The sequence below is a fragment of the Megascapheus bottae genome, chromosome 8, assembly GCF_031878675.1.
Source record: "Megascapheus bottae isolate mThoBot1 chromosome 8, mThoBot2.hap1, whole genome shotgun sequence".
Lineage (NCBI taxonomy): Eukaryota > Metazoa > Chordata > Mammalia > Rodentia > Geomyidae > Megascapheus > Megascapheus bottae.
Genome location: NC_143516.1, coordinates 54,359,433 through 54,382,968, shown reverse-complemented (window position 1 = coordinate 54,382,968; position 23,536 = coordinate 54,359,433). Strand labels below are relative to the sequence as shown.

The 23,536-nt window shown below is 40.6% G+C and overlaps 1 protein-coding gene across 5 annotated transcripts; it reads right to left on the bottom strand.

The window, feature by feature from the left end:
- Positions 1-1,818: 1,818 nt before the first annotated feature.
- On the bottom strand, positions 1,819-22,147 carry Srsf12 (serine and arginine rich splicing factor 12). 5 transcript variants are annotated; one of them, XM_090338439.1, is made up of 5 exons: positions 22,008-22,147; positions 13,933-14,037; positions 12,589-12,692; positions 11,976-12,117; positions 1,819-3,899 (listed from the first exon to the last, which is right to left on the bottom strand). In XM_090338439.1, the coding sequence occupies exons 1-5, from the start codon at positions 22,070-22,072 to the stop codon at positions 3,530-3,532; spliced, it is 786 nt and encodes a 261-aa protein (XP_090194565.1). In that variant the 5' UTR covers positions 22,073-22,147; the 3' UTR covers positions 1,819-3,529. The 5 variants fall into 5 exon arrangements, with proteins under 5 accessions (XP_090194565.1, XP_090194568.1, XP_090194566.1 ...); XM_090338442.1 differs by lacking the exons at positions 13,933-14,037; positions 22,008-22,147 and adding exons at positions 12,974-13,070; positions 13,472-13,759 and having other exon boundaries at positions 12,589-12,712; XM_090338440.1 differs by lacking the exons at positions 13,933-14,037; positions 22,008-22,147 and adding exons at positions 12,974-13,070; positions 13,472-13,759 and having other exon boundaries at positions 12,589-12,700.
- Positions 22,148-23,536: the final 1,389 nt, after the last annotated feature.

Here is a 23,536-nt window from a genome sequence, read left to right as displayed (position 1 = left end):
AGCCAGCCCAAGCAGGAAAGTCCATGAGATTCACTTCCAATTAATCACCAGAAAATGGGAAGTGACGCTGTGGCAGAGCATTAGCCTTGAGCTGAAGGGCTCAGGGACAGCACCCAGGCCAAGTTCAAGCCTCACAATGATGCATAGGGGGTAGGGGAGGAGGTAATTAAGCTGACTTAGCATGCCCTAGTCTCCAAATTCAATCAAAGTTGCTCTGGCGATTCCTGCCCACTGCTCCCCACCATACTCCCTCCCCCTGTCTTAGGGCTTTACTGAGTAGTTTCATTGGAGATCAGAATCTCACAGACTTCTGCCCAGGCTGGCTTCAAACCACAATCTTCAGATCTCAGCCTTCTGAGTAGCTAGGATTACAGGCATAAGCCACAGGCAGCCAGCAGCAGAATATAAGTTGAACTTGTTTTCTTGAACAAATGGTGATAGGTAGTATCTCTAAAGAAGGTGGGAACTATCTATATTTACTTAGAAGGAATCCATCATTAATGTCTAAGATGAAAACATCTGCCTTATCCAGAGATGGTCTTATGCTATCTATAAGAAACAACTTTTATTATTATTGTATGCTTAGGGATTGGACACTGTTCCAGACTTTTTTTTGCTCAAAGCTGATACTCTACCACTTGAGCCACAGTTGCATTTCTGGCTTTTTTGATGGTTAATTGGAGATAAGATACAGACTTTCCTGTTTGGTCCTCAGATCTTAGCCTAAGTAGCTAGGATTTACAGGCAAGAGGTAAGTGCATGGTCCCTTTTCTTTTGAAACAGGTTCTCTGTATAGCCCAGACTGCCTTCAAACTCAAGATCATCTTGTCTTGGCCTCTAAGTGCTAAGATTACAAGGGTGCACCAACACATCTGGCAAAATAAACTGTACAATAGATACTTCTAGACAATTTCCCAAGATATCCAGCTGATCTGTTCTCACCCAAGGGGCCATTTTAAAGCCTACAGAATAATTCTCATTCCATTCTCTTCTTTCAAATGTCCTTGCAAAATGTCTGTTGAAAAGACTTGCTCTTTGACATGATATAGCTGTCATGGAGAGGACTCTAAGCCCCAGCCACTCCCCAGCTCCACAGTTACAAATGTGTACTCTCCAACTTAATCATTCTGTATGCCAGGTTCTTTATCTGGAATATGTAATTGCCTTATAATAGCCATGATTAGAACATATGGGGCTGTGGCAAGCTCACAGTAAATGTTCAAAACACTTTATAATTCCACTTTTTCCAATCGAAGAAAACTAGCCAGGCGGTGGCTTACACCTGTAATCCTAGCTACTTAGGAGGCTAAGATCTGAGGATCCTGGGTTCAATCAAAGCCAGCCTGGGCACTATAGTCCAAGAGACGTTTTTGTGGGTCATGGGGCTTGAACTCAGCCTGGATGCTGTCCCTAATCTCTTCAGCTCAAGGCTACCACCCTACCCTTGAGCCAGTGGCACCACTTCCCGCTTTCTAGTGGTTAATTGGAGATAAGAGTATCAGGTCCTTTTGTGCCCAGGCTGGCTTTGAACCTTCATCTTCAGATTTCAGTCTCCTGAGTAGTTAGTTAGGATAACAGGCATGAGCCATCACGTCTGGCTAAGTCCTCGAGACTCTTCAATTAATGACTAGGAAAAAGAAGTGGTGGCGCTGTGGCTCAAGGGGTAGAGTGGTAGGGCGGTAGCTTTGAGCTGAAGAGCTAAGGGACAACACCCAGGCCTACAGTTCAAGCCCATGCCAGACAGACAAAACAAAAAAAAGCAGATTATCTTGTTGAACAGACTAGTGGTTATAATATAAGATGAAGTCTAAGGCAAATGAAAAAAAAAAACGATGTGCTGGAACACGACCTTACTTTTTAATAATAGTTCATTAACTCATGAATGCACAGAAAAATATACCACAATTGATTATTTAAATTTTATGGTGTTGGGAATCAAACCCAAAGCCTCAGTCATGTAGTGAAGTGCTCTATCACTGAGCTACACCCCCACCTTACTAATTACTATTTAAGATAACTAGATGTGTGAACCCATTATTTAGGAAATAAAATCATGATCAATGTTAATAAATATATATGCTTCAGATTCTCCTCCAATTTTCAAGTGCCATACAATTTTATAACTTTCATTAAAGCTAAACACTTAAGACCTGTAGCTTTGAAATAAAATTTGTTATGTCTAGAGAAAATCTATTCAGAAAACACAATATACATGAATTTGTTATTTGTCCAAATATTGTCAGCGTACAAATTGTTTTGCAAGGTTTCTTACATATAAATATCTAAAATGCAAAGAACAATGGAAATGCATATTCAAAACAAATAGAAGCAATGTTGACTCCATATACTAAAAATATAAGACAGGCTTTTTTTTCTTTAAGCATTTTAGCTATAAATATTGACTGTATGGACTACCTTTTAAATTTCAATAATATAATTCAACAAGGTATACAAGTAGAGCTCTATAAATATATCCCCATTAATATGCAAAACCATTTTACCACAAATTAACAAAACTCTGAAAAATGTAAACTACAAACACATTTTAAAAGAAATCCACAGTTACAACTACAAGTGCAATAAATGCCAACTAAGTTTTTGGTTTAGAAAATGAGCAGTGAAAAAACTAAGACTGCAAAACAGTTCAAATACTGAAAAGCTGTCTTGTGAAGATGCAGTTTTCAGTTTATTAGTACAAGGTACTAGTCTAAAAAAAAGACATTTTGTATAATTGAGAGTACTGAGCTAGAGCTCTAAAAAGAAAAATTAAGGAAATGAAAATAGGTATGTAGAAATAATGGTATAAAATACTATTTTATATAAAATGTACTAATCTTTGAATGTATAAGGCTTAATATGAATATTTTTGGATTTGTGAGTTTTTAATACCATAATTTTTACAGAAGCAGTCTCAAACCATGCAAATCCAGCATCTCTTAAAGTGTTTTCATGTTTTAAGTGAACATAATCGTGTCAGCTGATCTATATACTGTTCTTTTCAATAAAAACAAAATCTTGAGCTCAAAGACAATTTATCTTTTGAATACTTTTTCCTTACATAAATTCTACTGCTTGGAATTTTGGAGTATTATAAATTTCACCTACCAACTAGGAATTGGCCTAAGCTTAGACAAACAACACAGCTAGCCATGTGTCAAACAGTTTAAGCCTGCTATATATTACCTTTTAAATGAAAAGTGCTTTAGTCAAAAATATTTTTGTTAAAAGGTATTATCAATATTTACTATCTTAGTGTAATTTTCTAAATCGAGTCCATTTTACTGATTTGAAAAATATCCTACTATAACATGAAGAAAAAAAGTCCATTGAGTGTTGACATTAGACATCACAATTTGTGGTGTGAGCCCTTAAATTGATATGAAATATTTATTAATTCAAAACTACAGAGATTTTATTCTTTCAAATGCCCAAGTAGTATCAACTCACATTTTTTGTAAGCCTTGAAGAATTTTTATTTAACATAATGAGGTTTCATAACTTAAAGACTATGTAGTATTTCAGTTGCTGTTCACCAACTGTTTTTATGACGATAACTCTGAGATCTGGAATGTGACCGAAAATGTGAATGCTTTGCTGTGTGTGCTTTAGTTTCAGAATTGGTATACCCTTTGGGAGATTTACATGGGGATCTTGCTATGGAGTCAGAATGTCTTCCATGCGATCTTGATTTTGTTCTTGAGCTAGTCTGCTTTTGAGGTGAACTTGATTGTGATTTTCCTATTGACTTGGACCTTTTTTGTAAAGACTTGGACCTTGACCGTCCTCTAGAACCAGAATTCCTTCTTGGAGTTCTTGACTGCCTTGCTGAGGTAGAGCGCCTTGGTAGTGACTTGGAACGAGATTTAGACTGGCTGTAAGAAAATCGCCTGTGTCGAGACCTGCAAACATCCACAAAGTTAGAGCATATATTTCATATGAAGCATCAGGTTAAGAAAACACTTTCAGGCACTTATATTCTCTCGTTAATGCGAAGTATGAGCTGTCTCCTGTAGACTCGTGGTATTGGGGACCTGGTTGTCTGCTGGTGGCCTTTAGAAAGTGATTAGACCCTGAGTGCTCTAACCTAATCAATGGATGAATCCCTTGATGGAGTCATAATGGCATTACTAGGAGGAAATGGTAAGAATTAAGAGGTGGGGACTTACAGAAAGTAGATCAGTGGGGGCATGCACTGGAAAGACGTATTTTCCCCTGCTCTTTCTCCTCTTTGCTCTCCTGTCTGCTATGAAGTGAGCAGCCTCTACCACATGCTTCCCCTACACTGGACTCTCCTATGCCTACCTCAGACCTAACACAAGGCATTCAACTACCACATGTGTCTGAGACTCTGGTAAGCCAAAATAAATCCTTCCTCCTCTAAGCCGTTTCTTTCACACATGTGCCATAACAATGAAATGTCTAACCAATTAAACCACAAGAAACGATTTACTTGTTCATTTAATTTTCAGCACTTGGGATAGAATAATGTTAAGCCAGCTCTGAAAGAACTCTACCACTGAGTTATATCTCAGGTCTAAAAGAAACAATGGTATTATGCATGTTCAAACCCAAGTAAACTTTATAACATTTTGTGTTGTTGCCCCCTCCTTTTTCTCTCTTTATTAGCGTGTATTAATTGTGCAAAGTGCTTCCTTTTGATATTTCCATGCATTCATGATATACTGATTCAATTTAACTTCTTATCTGCCCTGCCTGCCCCTCTTTTTGTGAGAAAGTTTTCACTGTGTAGTTCAGAGTAATTTTGAGCTTGAGATCCTCCTGCCTCAGCCTTCAAAGTGCTGTGATTATAGACATGTGCCACCATACTTAGCTTGTTTTTTTCTTATTGTTATTTTAAAGGTGATGTACAGAGGGTTTACAGTAATATAAGTCAGGTATAGTACAATTCTTGAAATTTTTTTTTGCCAGTCTTGGGGCTTGAACTCAGGGCCTGAACACTATCTTTGGGCTTTCTCAAGGCTAGAGCTCTACCACTGGAGCCACAGCACCACTTCTGGCTTTTCCTATGTATGTGGTACCCAGGAATCGAATCCAGGTCTTCGTGCATGCTAGGCAAGCACTCTACCTCTAGGCCAAACTCCCAGCCCCAAGAGTACAATTCTTTTTGGATAATGTTACCCCTTCCCTTGTACTCCCCCATTTTTTCCCTTTATTTTTGTCTTATGCTATTCTTGGGCCTTGAACTCAGGGACTACATGCTGTCCCTGAGCTTTTTTTCTTTTTATTTATTGTAATTAATAAAAGGGTTACATGATATTTGCCAGATAGAAGGTGCATTAATTCATGTACATTGATACCCTTTCACATGTCTTGGTACCCATTACCCTCCCCCCCACTATCCCTGAGCTTTTATGCTCAAGGCTAGTACTCTGCCACCTGAGCCACAGATCCACTTCTGGTTTTTTTGGTAGTTAATTGGAGATAAGAATACCATAGACTGGGGCTGGGAGTTTGGCCGAGTGGTAGAGTGCTTGCCTAGCATGCAAAAGACCCAGGTTCAATTTCTCAATGCCACATACATAGAGGGGGGAAAAAAGAAAAAGAAAAAGGAAAGAATACCATGGACTTTGCTCCTGGCCTGGCTCTGAACACAATCCTTGGATCTCAGCCTTCTGAGCATCTAAAATTACAGGGACAAGCCACTGGCACCTGGCTCCATCTTGTCTCGCTGTGTAGTCCAGGCTGGCCTAAAATTCATGATCCTCCTGTCTCAACCTTCTCAGGCACATGCCACCATGCTTGGCTTATAGAGTGTGTGTGTGTGTGTGTGTGTGTGTGTGTGTGTGTATTCCTGGGGCCTGAAGTAAAGGCCTAGACTCTGTCTCTGACATTTTTTTGCTCAAGAACAGCACTCTACCACTTGGAGCCACAGCTCTATTTCTAGCTTTTTGGTGACTAATTGGAGATAAGAGTCTCATGGACTTCCTTGCCTGGACTGGTTTCAAAATGTGACCCTCAGATTTCAGACTCCTGAGTTGCTAAGATTGTAAGTGTGAGCCACCTTCACTCTTGGCTTATGCTTTTAATAACAGGTCTCAGGAGGCCAAGATAGGACCATTATGAATTTAGCACCAGTCTAGGGTATAACAAGTTTCAGGCCAGCTTAGCCTATATCAAGAGACCCTATCTCAAAAACAAACAACAAATAACGCAGACAAAAACAAAACCAGGAGAAAAAAAAATATACAAATGACTAAAAAGGAAATGAACAAAAGAAACATAACCAAAATGATTTGCATACTGGAGTTATTAACAGGAATGTAAAAACTTTGATTCTTATGTTCAAGAAACAAAAAAAAAATTAGAAAGCACAGGGAATCTCAGTGGCAAACTAGAATGCATAAAAAGAAACAAATGGGACTGGAGGTGTGGCCAAATGGTAGAATACCTACTTGCCTAGCAAGTGTGAAGAGGTCCTGAGTTCAAACCGCAGTACCATTAAAAATAATTTTAAAAAAAGGAAAAATACCTGACATTAAAAGCTGAAAACACATCGGAAACTAAAGTCATCAGTACCAATCTAGACATGGCAGAAAAATAGTAAATTGAAATACTATCAAAATGCAACTAGAAAAAAGGTAATTTTAAGATATCCAGAACAGAATATAAGCAATATGTGGCACACAGTCACACGGGTATGAGGAAAGATTCAATGCAATATTTGAAGAGATAATGACTTACAATTTGCTCAATCTAAAAAAGATTTTACTTCATGAATTTAAAAAAAAATCAATAAAGCTGGGCACCAAGGGCTTACATCTATAATTCTAGCAACTAAAGAGTCTGAGATCTGAGGATCATGGTTCAAATCCAGCCTGGGTAAGAAAGTCCATGAGCCTCTTATTTGCAACTAACTACCAAAAAAGCTAGAAATGGACCTGTGGCTCAAGTGGTAGAGTACTATTTTTGAGCACAGAAACTCAGGGACAGCTCTCAGGCCCTGACTTCAAGTCCTAGGACAGGCACAAAAACAACAACAAAAAAGAATAAACCTAGGTAGAATAAATAAAACTATACTAGGCACATCACAGTGAAACTGCTGAAAACCAAAGCCAAAGAGTAAATAAGATGTAAGATAATAAGATAGCTTACCTGTTGCTCAAAGAAGCAACAAGAAGCCTGACTGCTGATTACGGATATCAGAAGAACAATGGAATGACCTTGTGGCAGGGGGCAGGGGAGGAAGATGGTGATTCTGCCAACCTAGAAATCTCTCTTCAGCAAAAACATCTTTTACATGCTTGTGCAAAATAAAGATGTTTTCAGACAGATAAAATCAGAAGGAATAAAACAAAAACAAAAACAAAAGAAAAGAACCCCCCCCAAAAAAATCAGAAGGAATCATTACCGCATATCTGTACTACAGGAAATACCAGCAGAAGGTAGAATAAAGAAAGAAAAAAAGTGAGAAAAAAAATCTAACTGAAGACAAAAAGAAAATGAAAATAGAGGGAGAAAGAAAGAGAGGGGGGAAGAAAGGAGGAAGAAGACTGAAAATTAAGTATTTTTAAATAACACAGTGAAAGTTGAGTGTGGTGGCAACACATGTCTGTAATCTCAGCATGTAGGAGGCTGAGGTGGGGAGAGAAGGCCTAGGACAGCCTGGGCTCTATGGGGCGAGCCCATCAAAACCAGCACAAAAGCCAGACACCTGTGGCTATCTCCTCAGGAGGCTATCTGATGACCATGGTTCAAAGCCAGCCCAAGCGGGAAAGTCCATGAGACTTTTATCTCCGATTAACCACCAGAAAACCGGAAGTGGTGCTGTGGCTCAAAGTGGTAGACTGCTAGCCTTGAGCTGAAGAGCTCAGGGACAGAGCCCAGGCCCAGAGTTCAAGCCCCACAACTGGAAAAAACAGAACAAACAAACAAACAAAACAGAACAAATCTCTGGCCTGCAGTGCAAACTCTGGATCAGTATCAGTATCAGTATCAGTGGGTTTTCTTTATTGATGAGGACAAGTGTTGTCTTTTTCAGCCTTCTGTTTTCCTCAGTGTTCATCTAGTAACAAGAGGGACTGTGTTCTAGGGAGTGTTTGAGATACCCATGGTAGCAGAACAACCCACTAGTCTCTATCTTCCCGTTCTTTGACTCCAAGAGCTTTGCCCAGCTAGGAAGTGACATCAACTTTCCTTTTGACTCCAATCAGTTTCCCACCAAGAGGAGTTCTCTACATCTCTGACTCAATTTTTCTTTCAGCAAACAAATAAGACTTCTGACCCAGAACCTACTGGCACAATTGGTCCTGCCAATGCCCTTTAAAGGAGAGAGGAGAGAACTTTGTTTTCTTTCTCTCATTCCATAGGTTGTTTCTTGATTCTAGTAACTGTTTTCTTTGATGCCCAGAAATTTTAAATTTGATGCCATCACATTTGCCAATTTTTGCTATGCTACTGTAGTCTTATTCAGAAAATAATCACCTATGTCCATATCTCTCAGAATTTTCCCTTTTCCTGTAGTAGTTTTAAGGTTTTATTCTGAGTTCTCTGATTAGGCCATGCTCCCAGCCCAGAGGCTGTCTTCTTCTAGTATGTTTTTTTGGCTTTTTGTCAAAAAATCAGATGACTATAGTTGTATGGCTTTATTTCTGGATCTTGTATTCTGTTCCATTGGTTTTCATGTCTGTGCAAATACCCAACTATTTTTGTCATTTATGGCACTGTATATATAAATTTGTAGTCTGGTACTGTGAAACCTTTAACATCACATTCTTGCTTAGGATTACTTCTGTATGTGAATATAGAAAATTCTTACTTTGTTTTATATAAGGCCATTTTGTCTTTGTTGCTATTTTTTTGTGTTTGTGTATGCTAGTACCAGAATTTTGCTGGTTAATTGGAGATAAGTCTCATGAATTTTCATGCCTACGCTAGATCTGAACCTGTCTTCAGACCTCAACCTCTTGTGTAGTAATTCTCTCTCTGTCTCTTAAAACAACTTTAACTAGATCTTTTCTACTTATCTCACTTCTATCTTGTTAACTGCTTCTGTTAAGTTTAGCTGCTGCCACCCTGTCCTTGTTCATATAACCACATACTTTGCATTATTCATTACTGCATTATTCATTATCTCCTTGCTAATATAACCACAGTTAACAAAGGTCTTACTAGATCATGAAGATACATCTTTGCTTCCACATTCAACTAAAGATACTGGAGCAATAGTGAGGACTAACCTTCATTACAGAGGGTCAAAAACACATGAGTAGCTAGGCGCCAGTGGCTTCACACCTTCGCAACTCAAGTGGCTGAGATCTGAGGATCACAGTTTAATGCCAGCCCAGGCAGGAATGTCCACAAGACTCTTATCTCCAATTAACCACCAGAAAACTGGAAGTGGTAATGTGGCTCAAAGTGGTAGAGTGCTAGCCCTGAGTGCCAAACTTAGAGCACCTAGACTCTGAGTTCAAGCCCCAAGACTGACAAAAAGAAAGAAAGAAACAAACAAACAAAAACCCCCCACACAGTTGTTGTATCTTATAGATTACAAAAGCTTTTATAGCCAAGCTTCTTCACTGTGAATGGAGAACAGGTTTTCACAAAGTGTCTTAAGCACTGAAATTGAATGTTTGGCTATTGAACCACATGAATTCAATCTACTAACAAGAAAATATAGCACAACCTAGCCACTACCAAGTCTTAAATATTTTTTAATCAACTAAAATTAAAAGACTCAACAAAACTCAACATTTCTATGACAAAAGCCCTAAAGAAACTAAGAATAGCCAGGTTCAGTGGCTCACACCTATAATCCTAGCTACTCAGGAGACTGAGATCTGAGGATCACAGTTCAAAGCCAGCCCGGGCACTAAGTCCATGAGACTTATCTCCAGTTAACCACCAGAAAACTGGAAGTGGCACTGAGGCTCAAGGAGTAGGGAAGTAGCCTTGAGTTGAAGAGCTCAGAAACAAAGCCCAGGCCCAGAGTTCAAATCCTATGACCAACAATAGCAACAACAAAAGAAACTACTCAGAATAGAAAGAACATACCTCCGCACAAGAAAGGCTATACAGAATGAGTCTATTACAACTGAGTAGGAAAAAGTGAAAGCACTTCTTCTAAAATATATTGTTTACTCTTTCCACTCAATATAGTGCTCCAGTTCTTAGCTAGAGCAATAGGTAAGAAAAAAAAAAAAGAGACAGAATTCAAATAGGTTAAAAGGGAATGCAAATAGGAAAAGAAGAAGTGAAATTAACCCTGTTTGCAAAAGACATGATCCTTATACATAAAGGGCCATCAAATCTATCAGGAAATTCTAAGGGACAGTTTTATCAAAGTAGCAGGATATAAAACCAACATCCAGAAGGCAGTAGATTTTTTTTTTGAGCCAGTCCTGGGGCTTGAACTCAGGGCCTGAACACTGTCCTTGGCTTTTTCCTCAAAGCTAGTACTCTATTACTTGAGCCATAGCACCACTTCTGGCTTTTGCTATGTATGTGGTACTGAGGAATCGAACCTGGGTCTTTGTGCATGCTAGGCAAGCACTCTACCACGAGGCCAAACTCCTGACTCAAGGCAGCAGTTTTTCTATACACCAACAATGAACCTCTTGGAAAACAACTACATTGACAACAGACTCAAATAACAGCCAGGAATAAACCAAAGCAAGGATGATGAAAAACTTCTATAATGAAATGATGAAATACTGAAGAAATTGAAAATAGTAGAAGGTGAACGGACCTCTCATGTTCATAATCAGCAAATACTGTGAAAATAGCTATATTACCAAATGTAACCATCTATGTATCAATGCAATACCCATCAAAATTCAGTGACATTCTTTACAGGAACAGAAAAAGAATCCTAAAATTTATATGAAAACAAAGAGAATTCAAATAGCAAAAGCAATTCTGAGCAAAAAAAAAAAAGATGAACAAATTCTGATACAAAATATTGTATCAATAGAACCTGATTCTAAATTACAGAGCTATAATAACAAACAGCATGGTACTAGCACAAAAACAGACATATAAACCAGACTGAAGGAATAGAACAGAGGACTCAGAAATAAGCCCACACAGCTATATTCATCTGATTCTAAACAAGAAGCCCAAAACATAACTGGGATAAAGGCAGTCTCTACAACAAATAGTGCTAGAGAAACTGGATATCAGCACATAGAAAATTGAAACGAGGTTCCTATTTTTTACTTTGAACAAAAATCTAAGTCAAGCTGGGCACTGTGGCTCATATCTCATATCCTTATTTGGAAGTCTGTTGTGGTTGAAGGATAAGCAGAAGAATGTTTATTAAAACCTCTTCACAAAGAAGAGCTAGACTAAATGGAACACTTCTGCTAACCTAGCTACTGGAAAACCTAACATGGATGGAGCCCAGGCATATGCCAAAAAGGAAAGAGGAAGAGGAAGGAAGGAAAATAGAAAAAAGTGAAGGAGGCAGAGAGGCAGGAAGGGAATGAAGGAAGGAAGGTAAAAGGAGGGAAAGAGAGATAGGGAAGGGAGGAAGGGAGGGAGGGAGAAAGGGAGGGAGGGAGGGAGGGGAAGTGGGAAAGCAGGCAGGCAGGCAGGCAGGCAGGCACTATCTCAAAAATAATGAGCAAAAATCAGAACTGGAGAGCCAGGAGCTGGTGGGTCATATCTGTAATCCTAGGTACTCAGAAGGCTGAGATCTGAGGACCAAGCTTCAAAGCCAGCAGAGACAGGAAAGCCTGTGAGACTCTCATCTCCAATTAGCCAACTGGAAACTGAAGATGGAACCTGCTGGTTGAAGTGACAGAACATTAACTTTGGAAAAAAGCTCAGGGACAGAACCCAGGTCCTGAGTTCAAGCCCCAGGACCAGCACAAAATGTATGACAGAGAAGAAGCAAATCTTGTAGATATTATTTATGTCTATTAAACAAAATGATTCAAATCACCTATTTTAGCAACTCTAAAATGTTTTCCAGGAACCTGAAAATGAAATTTCAATCTTCTGTATTAGGTACTCACTCTTTAAGGCTATCTGACCGCCTCCTGTTTCTTCCCCATGAAGAACTTCTACTTCTAGTTCTTCTTTGGCTGGGGCTTCTTGATCTCCTATGATCAGTTGGAGAACAAGGGTGACGTTCTTTTGATTTCATTTGGCCTGGTGCTAGAATATGAAAACAAGGCGATATCACAAATCATCATGTGAAAACCATAGTTACAGTCATATAATATATCCCAAATATATATAATATAATTTATAATATATTATATAATGAATGTATAATATATATAATATATATGACATATATAATATCCCAAATGTTAAAAAAAAAAAACAACCAAAAAACTGTTCAGGCCAGGATCATGGCCTAGTGGTAGAGTGCTTGCCTAGCAAGCACAAAGACCTGGGTTCGATTACTTGGTACCACATACAAAGAAAAAGCCAGAAGTGGTGCTGTGGCCCATGTGGTAGAGCTCTAGCCTTGAGAAAGTCCAGGGACAGTGCTTAGGACCTGAGTTCAAACTCCAGGACTGGCAAAAACAAGACAAAACAAACAACAACAACAACAACAAAAACTGTCACTGCTCTATCATTCTGGTGAATAAAGAAGATGCAATGCTTAGTCACACTTACTTTTGCGATCACCTTGTGCAAACTGTATTTCAATTTGACGGCCACATACCCACTTTCTATTGAGGTTATAGAGAGCATCTTCAGCATCTCGAACATCTTCAAATATGACTAGCTGTTAAGGACACTTTGAATATGATAGCAATTAAAGTATTTTTAAGTTGTTACATGTAGAATACAGTTAATAGAAAAAAACAAGTTCTTGTCATTAAGCTAACAGAATAAGATTGTTAACTTTCACTTCAAAAAGATATGTCCTAGTATGAAATCAAAGGGTAAATACAAAAAATAGTTATCACACAAAATTAGATTCTAATATATACACAAGTAACACTGTAATATGTATGTATAATATAAAACATAATAAAAATAATCCAAAATTGGCTACCATTATAAAAACTGCCGAGGACTCATTGCCTTCTTTCAGATAAAGGAGCCACTAGGGTTTTCATTGAAATTATCAGCATGCAGAACAAGCCTTTACTCTGAAATTAAAATTACTTTCATTAAAGGATTTTCTAATTATGGCATTTATAACACTTAGGAACAAAATCACACAAATATAAGTTAGCTAACACAAAAACTGATTTGGTCCTTTAAACATACTCTCTACCTTTGAACCTACCATTTTAAACAACTCCTTGTGTTTAGTAGTTGGGACAGAAGTATAGAAAAAACATAAAACAATTTTCAAATATTTGGAATTACATATACTGGTTGGAAATATACAGCTAAACTCCCTTAAGAATATAAATGATATAATATTAAACCTAACTGAATATTATCTATATAAAATGATTAAATAGATGTATTTCAGGAGGTTGTTTACCTAATCGCAAACAAGAAAAACTCAAGAAATGCAATATAAAATGAGACTGGCAATTACCTCAATGTCACTTGATCTTGAACCTTGACCTTTACTCTTTAGGACTTGCAAGATGGACTTTATTAGAGATGAAGAACCAAAAATATCAGACTTGGCTTTGATTCTGGAACTCTGAGTAAATGTAGGAAAGCCGAAGTCTCAAAGCTGGCTTTGTCTTTTGCTTGATAAAGACTTGCCCTCTTCCAGGTCTTTATATCTGTGTCCACCCTCCCTTTTTACTCCTTGATGCTTGAACTTTAGATGCCTTTTTGTCTTGCCTGCTTGGTTTATGCTTGGATTCTAGCTAACAGGTTGGTTCAAACTGGGGGCGCTTGCCAGCTACTGTGGACTGCTTTAGATTTTCTGAGATAAAGAAATAAACACATTTAATTAGGCAATGTTAATCTCATATGCTTCTAAATACACATATGTTTAAACACATATGTAATATATTCACATTCACACAATAAAATAAAGGATATTGAACATAAGCAAATCCTCTTGGGCGGCGCGTGTAGAAGTCAAGTGGAATGTAAACGTCTACTATAGGGCCATATCGACCAAACTCACGGCGCAAGTCCTCAGGCCTGAAGTGTTTTAGAAATAAGGCAAAGAAATATGAATAGCTGGATTAAAATATTTTGCCTACAGAAATCCAATTGAAACTTTCAAAAGATAAAGTGCATTGTAGACCAGCTTTATCTAAAACTGGTTTTTGTTACAACTACCTAATATTTTGAAAGGAAGATTAAAAAAAAAAAAAGAAGGAAAAACCAACAACAGATCTTCATTCCGCTTTCTTAAGTGCCCTTAATTCAGGGCCAGGCGCATAGTGGAGTAATAACAGTGAGGCTTATCTAGCATGCATGAAGCTCTGGGTTCAATTCCTCAGACAGTGCCCAGGCCTGGAGTTCAAGCCCCAGGACTGGGAGGAGGCAGGGGAAGCCCTTTAATTCAGAAAATCTGGATTTGGGAACTGGAATTGGTATTTTTACAAACACATCTAGGTGTTTGTTAAGCTTAGTCAGTTTCAATAAACACTGGTAGGGCTGGGGCATAGCTCAAGTTGTAGAATATTTGCCTAGTAAGTTCAAGGTCCTGAGTTCAAATAGCAGTACCACCAAACTAAACAAAACACTGACCTAGTACACTCACCTTTGAAACTTACTCCCATTTCAAGACTTAATACAAGTTGTATTTGCCTCACTGTAAATTTGTTTATGTTAATTTTGATTCTCCAAATAGAGAGCAAAAATTAAGGATTCCAATAATCTTAGATTTTTTTCAATAAAACGAAGTAACTACTATATTCTCAAATCTGACAGGAACTTCCAGTATCATATATGCTTTCTACTGTTACTCATATAGAAGAAAGTACATTAAAGTGGTAAAACTATTTGTATTTGGGAGGCTACAATTTTAATAGTAGAGACAAAATATTTAGTGATAAATATTATTTATGTACTAGCCACTGTTCACCTTAAGATCCTTAATTCTCAGAACAATCCTATAGTTTTTTAAAAATTTTTTTATTCTTTTGCCAGTCCTGGGGCTTGAACTCAGGGCCTGCTTAAGGCTAGTCCTCTCCCACTTGAGCCACAGCACTAAATCTGGCTTTTTTCTGTTTATGTGGTACCAAGGAATCGAACCCATGGCTTCATACATGCTAGGCAAGCACGCTACCACTAGGCCAACAATCCTATAGTTTTTTACTGGTGAGGACACAGAGATATTAATCTTTCCCTAAGGTTACTGAGCCAGAAAGTCATAGATCTGAAACAAAACTTTTATGTTCTGAGACTAGTCCATAATATTAGTCATTAAAACATACTGCTTCAGGAGATCACTGGGATTCATCATCAAGCTTAGGGCACAAAGCTCAGAAGAAAAAAAAAAGAGTACATATACAAGATTCAAAGTCAGGGGCCAGGAGTTTAGCCTAGGGGTAGAGTGCTTGCCTAGCATGCACGAAGACCCAGGTTTGATTCCTCGGTACCACATACATAGAAAAAAGCCAGAAATGATGCTGAGGCTCAAGTGGTAGAGCTCGAGCCTTGAGAAAGCCCAAGGACAGTGCTCAGGCCTTGAGACCCTAACCTCAAGCCCAGGACTGGCAAAAAAAAAAACCAAAAAAACCAAAAAAACATTCAAAGTCAGATTTGGGACTGCAAAGCTTCTAGTTTGAGCAAATGGAAGAAAGATGTCAGTAACAAAAAGTAAGTAGTTGAAAAAGAACTAGGGCCAGAAGTATGACCTAGAAATAGAATGCTAGCCTAGCATGCATAAAGACCTGAGTCCCATTCCTTGGTACCACATGCACAGGAAAAGCTGGAAGTGGTGCTGCGGCTCAAGTGATAGAGTGCTAGCCTTGAGAAAGCCCAAGGACAGTGCCCAGGCTCTGAGCTTAAGCCCCAAGACTGGGAGGGAGGAGGAGGAGGAAGAAGAAAAAAAGGAAGAGGAGGAGAGGAGGTAGTAGAATTTAAAATGAATAATGTAAAGGGATGGCATAACATTCATAATTTTTTTTTCTTTCTCCCTTTTTGCCAGTCCTAGGGCTTGACCTCAGGGCCTGGGCACTGTTCCTGAGCTTCTTTTTGCTCAAGGCTAGTACTCTGCCACTTAAGCCGCACCACCATTTTCTACTTTTTCTCTTTATGTTGTGCTGAGGAATCGAACCAGGCAAGCACTCTACCACTAAGCTACATTCCCAGCCTCTCATAAAAGCTCTGTAAGCAACTGAAACTGATCATGCAAATGATACTAACTTTTCTTCTCAAGACTAGTAGACAAATCACCAATTAAAGCTAGAGATGAATATTTAGCAACTATTACATAAAAATTCAACTAACTAGGGGTGGGAGTTTGGCCTAGTGGTAGAGTGCTTGCCTATCACACATGAAGACCCGGGTTCGATTCCTTGGTACCACATACATAAAAAAAAGCCAGAAATGGTGCTGTGGCTCAAGTGGTAGAGCACTGGCCTTGAGAAAACCCAAAGACAGTGCTCAGGCCCTGAGCCCAAGCCCAGGACTGGCAGAAAAAAAAAAAAAAAGTTCAACTAACTGACTAAATATCCACAAGATGATAGTCAGCACACTCAATACGATTACAACATACATTATTGACTTACTATAGCATGCTTTTCTACTTCTGAGATACTTAATTTTACAGGACAGCAACAATGTCCTTTTCTTTCACTAAGTCATCCAACAAGTAGGTGCCAGGCTCTAATGGAATAACAACAAAAACAAAAGCACAGTTCTTGCTCCTACAGAAGTTGGGTAAAGATTCTCAAGCATTCCTGAATATGTGAATCATCTCTACAGAAACACTTTTTCTTCAGATAGGTACTGGCTTGTAGGCCTTGGGCATACAATCTCCTGCCTCAGTTTCCCCAGGACTACAATTTATAAGTATGCCCTACCACACCCAGCAATGTCCATTTTTAATAACATTTGTCTTTTTATTGTTAGGCTGATAAAGTTTGTATGTTCTGGAAACAAATCCTTTGTCGGGATATAAATATTTTGTGAATATTTTTATTTCAGTTTGTGGTTTGATATCCTAATTTTCTAAGTTTAAAATTAATGAATCCATCTAATATTTTTTCACTTATGCTAGTTTCTTTGTCCTGTAACAAATATTTACCTATTGCCAGATCATAAAGATAATTTTGTTTGCTTCTAGTTATATGTTGTACATTTGACCAGTGATACAGATGAATATTAATGTAAAGGAACAATGCAGTTGCAGTTTGCTTTTTCCCATTTACTTGTTTCAGCACTATTTGTTCGTTTGCACTGGATTGCTTTTCTGCCTTTGTCAAAAATCAATTAATTCTGGGGCCAGGAGTTTGGCCTAGTGGTAGAGTGCTTGCCTAGCATGCATGAAGACCCAGGTTCAGTTCCTTGGTACCACATACTTGGAAAAAGCTGGAAGTGGTGCTGAGGCTCAAGTGGTAGAGCTCTAGCCTTGAGAAAAATCCAAGGACAGTGCTCAGGCCCTGAGCTTAAGGCCAGGACTGGCAAAAAAAAAAAAAAAAATCAATTAATTCTGTTAAGTGTAGGTTACTTATAGACTCTTCATTCTGTTCTTCTGACCTATTTCTTTACCTGTAGGCCAATGATGACGTTGTCATGGTTACTGAACCTTTTAAAGGCTAGCAGTCAGGTAGTTTAAATCTTCCAGCTTCAGTGTCCTCTTTTCCACATTATTTTGGTTCTCACAGACTCTTAGAATATCATTATTAATCAGTCATTTTCCATTAAAAAAAAGGAACTTTAGTCAGCATTTCCTTGATTATAAATCAACAGGAAGAGAAATAATCATTTGTTTTCCAATATATGAAGATGACATACCTACCAATGTATCAAGAGCTTTTCCATTTTCTCTTGGCACTATGTCATACTTTTCAAGGCAAGTGATTTTGTTTGAGAGTGTCAGTGCTAGCGTATGAACTCAGGCTTTTGTCTGGCTCAGGGCTGGCACTGTACCATTTGAGTATGCCTCTAATTCCAGCTTTTTTCAGGTTAACTAGAGATAAGAGTCTAACAGATTTGTCAGCCTGGACTACATGTATGAGCCTGGCTATTGTAATTTCCAATATTTTTGTTGTAAATTCATTCCTAAGTTTACCTTTTTTGAGACAATCTCTTGCTGTATAGCCCAGACTGGTCTCAAATTCAAACTCTCCCTGACTTCTGAGTGCTTGAATTATGGTAGTCATAACTCACTAAATATGCTTTTTATCCTAATGTACTGGTAATTATTGTTAAATTTTTAATATTTTCACTTATTTTTAATATCTACAAATAAAGTTTTAATAGCTTTATCTTGTACCATGTAACTTATTAAGCTATTATAGCTTTGTTGTTAATTCTGTGAATAGCAAAAAGTCATGTCACCTAAGAGCTGAAGACTAGTTTTACTTCTACTTCCAATTTTTTTTATTGTAATTAGTAAAAGGGTTACATGATATTTGCCAGATAGAAGGTGCATTAATTCACATACATTGATACGCTTTCACATGTCTTGGTACCCGTTTCCCTCCCTCCCCACCCCCCCCACTCTACTTCCAATTTTTATGTCTTTTATTTCGTCTGCACTGGTCAGGACCTGTAATAAAATACCGAATGGAAGCTGTCAGAGTAGGCAACTTCAGCTTTATGTTTTTTTTTCATATAATTTTTATTGTAATTAATAGAAGGGTTACATTACATTCGCCAGATGGAAAGTGCAATACTTCACATACATTGATACCCTCTCTTATGTCTTGGTCCCCATTTCCCTCCCCTCCGACCCAGCTTTATGTTTTTTATAACCATGAGCGGTCATGGGGCTTGAACTCTGGGCCTGGGCATTGACCCTGAGTTCCTCAGTTCATGGTTAGCACTCTACTACTTGAGCCACTTCAGTTTTCTGGTGGTTAACTGGAGATGAGTGTCTCATGGACTTTTTGCCTGGACTGGCTTTGAACCTCAATCCTCAGATCTCAGCTCCTGAGTAGCTAGGATTACAAGTGTGAGTTTCCGGCACTCAGCTATAACCACCTTTTATCAGGCTGAAAAGTCCCATTCTAGTCTAGTTTGCAGGGAAATGTTGCTAAATTTTATCCTAAAATAGTCTATATACTATGACCAAAGAATACTGTTAGCAGGGAACTGGTGGCTTATGCTTGTGATCCTAGCTACTCTAGAGGTAGAGGTTCTGCTGTTGAAAGCCAGCAAAGGCAGGAAAAGTCCATGAGACTATTTTCTCTAATTAACCACCAAAGGGGAAGAGGAGCTCTGGCTCAAAATGGTAGATCAGTAGCCTGTGGTGAAAGAGCTCAAGGACAGTGCCCAGGCCCCTGAGTTCAAGCTCCACGAATGGGGGAAAAAAATCAGTCAAGTTCTACTATCCACTTGATTTCTTTTTAGTATAACTTTTTTTTTGTGGGTTGTGGGCTTGAACTCGGCTTGGGTGCTGTCTCTGAGCTCTTCAGCTCAAGGCTACCACCTTACCCTTGAGCCAAGCCCCACTTGCCATTTTCTAGAGATTAATTGGAGATAAAAGTCTCAGGTCTTTTTGTGCCTGGGGTGGCTTTTGAACCTGGATCCTCAGATCTCAGCCTCCTGAGTAGCTAGGATTACAGGAGTGAGCCACAGCGGTCGGCTCCAGTCTTTTTATATATAGTTCATCTTTTCTCTTTCTCAAATAATTATAGTCATACTGCATATATAATCTGATATGGGTTTTAATACTTTTATCCTAATGATTTTCTTTGTGGGTATACTGAGTGGTTTCAAGCTAGCTTAAAATTGTGTGAAGATGTCATAATGCTAGTTAACCAAATACCAACTTGTACAAGTATGGGTAATTCTGTCATCGGTTAGAATCACTGTCAATACCATTCAACTGCTACTTATCTGTAGATAAAATATATAAATCTAATTTTTTCTCTGTATTCAAAGTCAATTAAAAGCATACAGACCAATGTGAAAAACTAAATAATATATGTAAATTTTGAGTACAGCACTTGTCACTTAGTGAATATTTAATAAATGCTGGCAATTATTTCATTAATACAATACAATCTCCAAGATCTAACCTCTGCAGTGACAGTGGTAAAAAGTGATGAGAACAGAATATAAAATCAGTAAATCTCCATTACCAGCCTCAGTACTCAATTGTGGATTATGTAGATCCTAGGCGAGTTATAACAGGCAGATATGTGTTATTATTTAGGACACATCTTTTTTGTGTGTGTGGCACTAAGGTTCAAGCCCTAAGCTCCATGTATGGTAGACAAGCACTCTACCACTGAGCTACATCCCCAACCCAGATATGTTTTAAACTATGGAGATATAAGACATTGCCAGTATTTATAGTTTCTAAATTATGAACATGGCAATTCCATACTACTCAATACTTAATAAATTGCTAAAATATTATAATTAAGCTTATCACAAAATATTCAGATTTCTTGATGTAGCAACAAGGAATCCAAATGTCTGCAGGGCAGCTATTCCTCAATAGAGAACTCAGTAGTCACTGCTCTTCCCTTAAGATGGTATTTGGTCTTTTTTATTTCTTATTGCCCACAGTCCTTTACTGCACCTTACAACCTGACAGCTTAGCTCATTTATGGTAGCCTGGCTTGCTCCTGCAGCAATCAGAACTGGAAACCATGCTGCAGTAATGACTCAGGCCTGTAATCATACCTACTAAGTCTGAGATTTGGTTCAAAGCCAGCCCAGGCAGATAAATCTCATCTTTCCCCAAAAGCCAGAAGTAGAGGTGTGGCTCAAGTGGTAGAGCACCAGTCCTGAGCAGAAAAGCCAAGTGAGAGTTCATACAAAAAAACGGGGAGAGGAACCAGAGGGGAAAGAGAAGGGAGAAAGGAGAGGGGGAGACAGAGAACTGGGTGTTTCTCCTATAAACACGTTTAAAAACACTTGATGCAGCAGGCACCAGAGGCTCACACCTGTAATCCCAGCTACTCTGGAAGCTGAGATCTGAGATCGAAGTTCCTGAGACTTATCTCTCCTATCTCAAAAACTAGAAGTGGAACTGTGGCTCAAAGTGGTAACTAACCTTGAGCAAAACAGCTCAGAGTCAGTATCTAGGTCCTGAGTTCAAGCCCCAGGACCGAAGGAACCTCCCACCCCCCCCCAAAAAAAAACACTGAAATTTTGATTATGAAGTTTTGAAATGAGCTCTCACTGAGTTTGTTTTTTTTCTAACTTGACTCAAATAACAAATTTTGTTTTTCTATGTGATGCAACAGAGCATCTTTTTGTTAACAAAGACCTAACTCAGTAGATCTGTGTTTTGTAAAGGCCAAATTAAAAAAAATAAATAAAACACAGAGGTAAATTATCGTTAAGTCAAGAACTCCATGTCTTTGTATCTGTCTAGCACTTAAGCCATTACAACTCCGCAGGCCCTTAGGCACAATAACAATGCAAAACTAGAAATGGGGAGAGGGGGCCGGGTGTTAAAGCCGAGGAAATCGAAGCCGCATTGAATGCGGTCCCCACCCTCAAGTCCCTCTGGATGGCCCTCCAAGAAGAAGTGCAACGTGGCATCGTCATCCCTTAATGATGGCTTCGGATGTAGATGTGGACACCGGGCAGGCAGCCTTCCCAGAGCAGGAGGCGGGGATGGGATGACTTGAGAGCATCACCATTAGCCAGCCAGTCCATCCAAGCCCGCCGTCAGAACTCGAAAGGAACCCGGGGTTCGCGCGCCCCGTCCCGGGAGCGCGGGGTCGGGCGCCAGGCCCAGGTGCGCGGGATGGGGGGGGGGCGTTGGGCCTGCCCTCCCCACCGGGCCCCGAGGGTCGCCCCCCGCCCCACAGAGGCCCGACGCAGGCACCGCCGCCCGCACGCGGGGAAGGGCCGAGCCACCCACCCCTTCGCGTGCCGCCGGCCGCGGGGCCCCGGCCGAGAGCGCGGGGTCGCGAGTCCCACCCAGGCCCCGGAGGCCCGGGGTCCGCGGCCTCATCCGGGTCTGCGGCGGCCGTTACCCCGCCCCGCGCCCGCATCCCCCCCACCTGCGGGGCCCGCCGCCTCACCTGGTGGCGTCGGCGACGTTCCGGACGAACAGGGAGGTGTTGGGGGGCCTCGTGTAGCGAGACATGACCGCTTCCTACGTCCGCTCGGGGTCTGCCCGCGGCCGCTGGGCTCGCTCGCTCTCCCGCCGCCGCCGCGCCGCCACAGCAGCTCCGACGGCCCCCGGCGCGACCCCCTCCCCTCGGCCTCGGCCCCGCGCAGCCGCAGAGCCCGGGCGCTCGGACCGACCGGCCGCGCGGGGCGGGGGGATGCGGGCATGGCGGCGGCGGCGGCGGCGGCGGCAGAGGCAGAGCGAGGGTCTCTGGTCCCAGAGCATCCGGGGGTGGAAGCCTGCGAGGCGCCGGCGGGAAGAATCCCGAAAGAGCGTGGCGGCGAGGCTGGAGGCGGGCCCGCCCGAAAGCGCGCCGCCGCCCGGGCCGCCGGGGCCTGCGCCGTGTGCTCACGCCCGCGACGCCGCGGCCCGGAGGCCTCCGGCGAGCCCGCGCCCGAGCCCTGGGAGTCCTGGTCACCACCGCGAGCCCGGGGTGCACTGTCGGGGGGGGGGGGGGGGCGGCACTGTGGGCGCTGAGCCGGGGCCCGCTGGGAGGACAGACAGAGGGGATGAACGGATGACTGCACGGTGTGGAAGAAATGCAGCGGAAATTAAACCACTTTACTTCATCTTCCCCGGGTTACAGGAGATGTTAGGCCCAGACCTGGTTCTGTGCATGGTTCAAGGCCAGCCACTGCCCCAACAGGCCAGACGAGGAGGAGAAGTGGTAAAGGGAAGGGGTAAGGTAGCATTTTAATGCATCTTGCCCAAACAGACATTTGCTTTAGGTTTCCTAAAGATGTGTACAATTTTTCACCAGTTCCGGTCATAGGTGTATTCTGGGGCCATAGGTGGCTCATTGGTAGAGTCCAGGTGATCTAGTAATCCCTCTGGATTGATAAATGGATTGTTAAAATAAGTGATTTTTGACCTTCTGGAATTTTGGTCCTTTTTAGATTCCAATACAGTTACAGTTTAAAGGAAGAAGAGGATGGACTAGGCTAAAGGCTATAGATACAAAATTGCCACTGGGACACCAAGATTTCACCCTGTCTTTAGTTAATTCATAGGCTCAAATCTTTAAGAAGTCAATACTTTTCAGTAAAAGCTGTCGTCACCTGTTAATCCCTTGCCTCTGAAATGCTGTCGCCCAGACTCTAGTTTTTCCTCTTGCTTTGGCTTGCTTGATGCTCCTATTTTGGACCCAGCCTTTTACTTAGGACAGAGGGCTGTAGCCAGGTCATTCTCTGAGAGGTGGTCTACTTTGAAGTGTAAATGATGTGGTCACCTAACCTAGCCCAGATTCTTGAAAGAGAAATTCCCCAGGTGAATAATATTCGGGGGAAATGGCTCTTCATTCAAAAGAGAGTGGTATTTGCAACACTGAATAGACTAGAAATACAATGGTGAGGGGAGGCAGCGTGTGTGTGTGTGTGTGTGTGTGTGTGTGTGTGTGTTGCTCATGGAACTTACAGTTTGGTAGGGAAATAGAATCCTCTC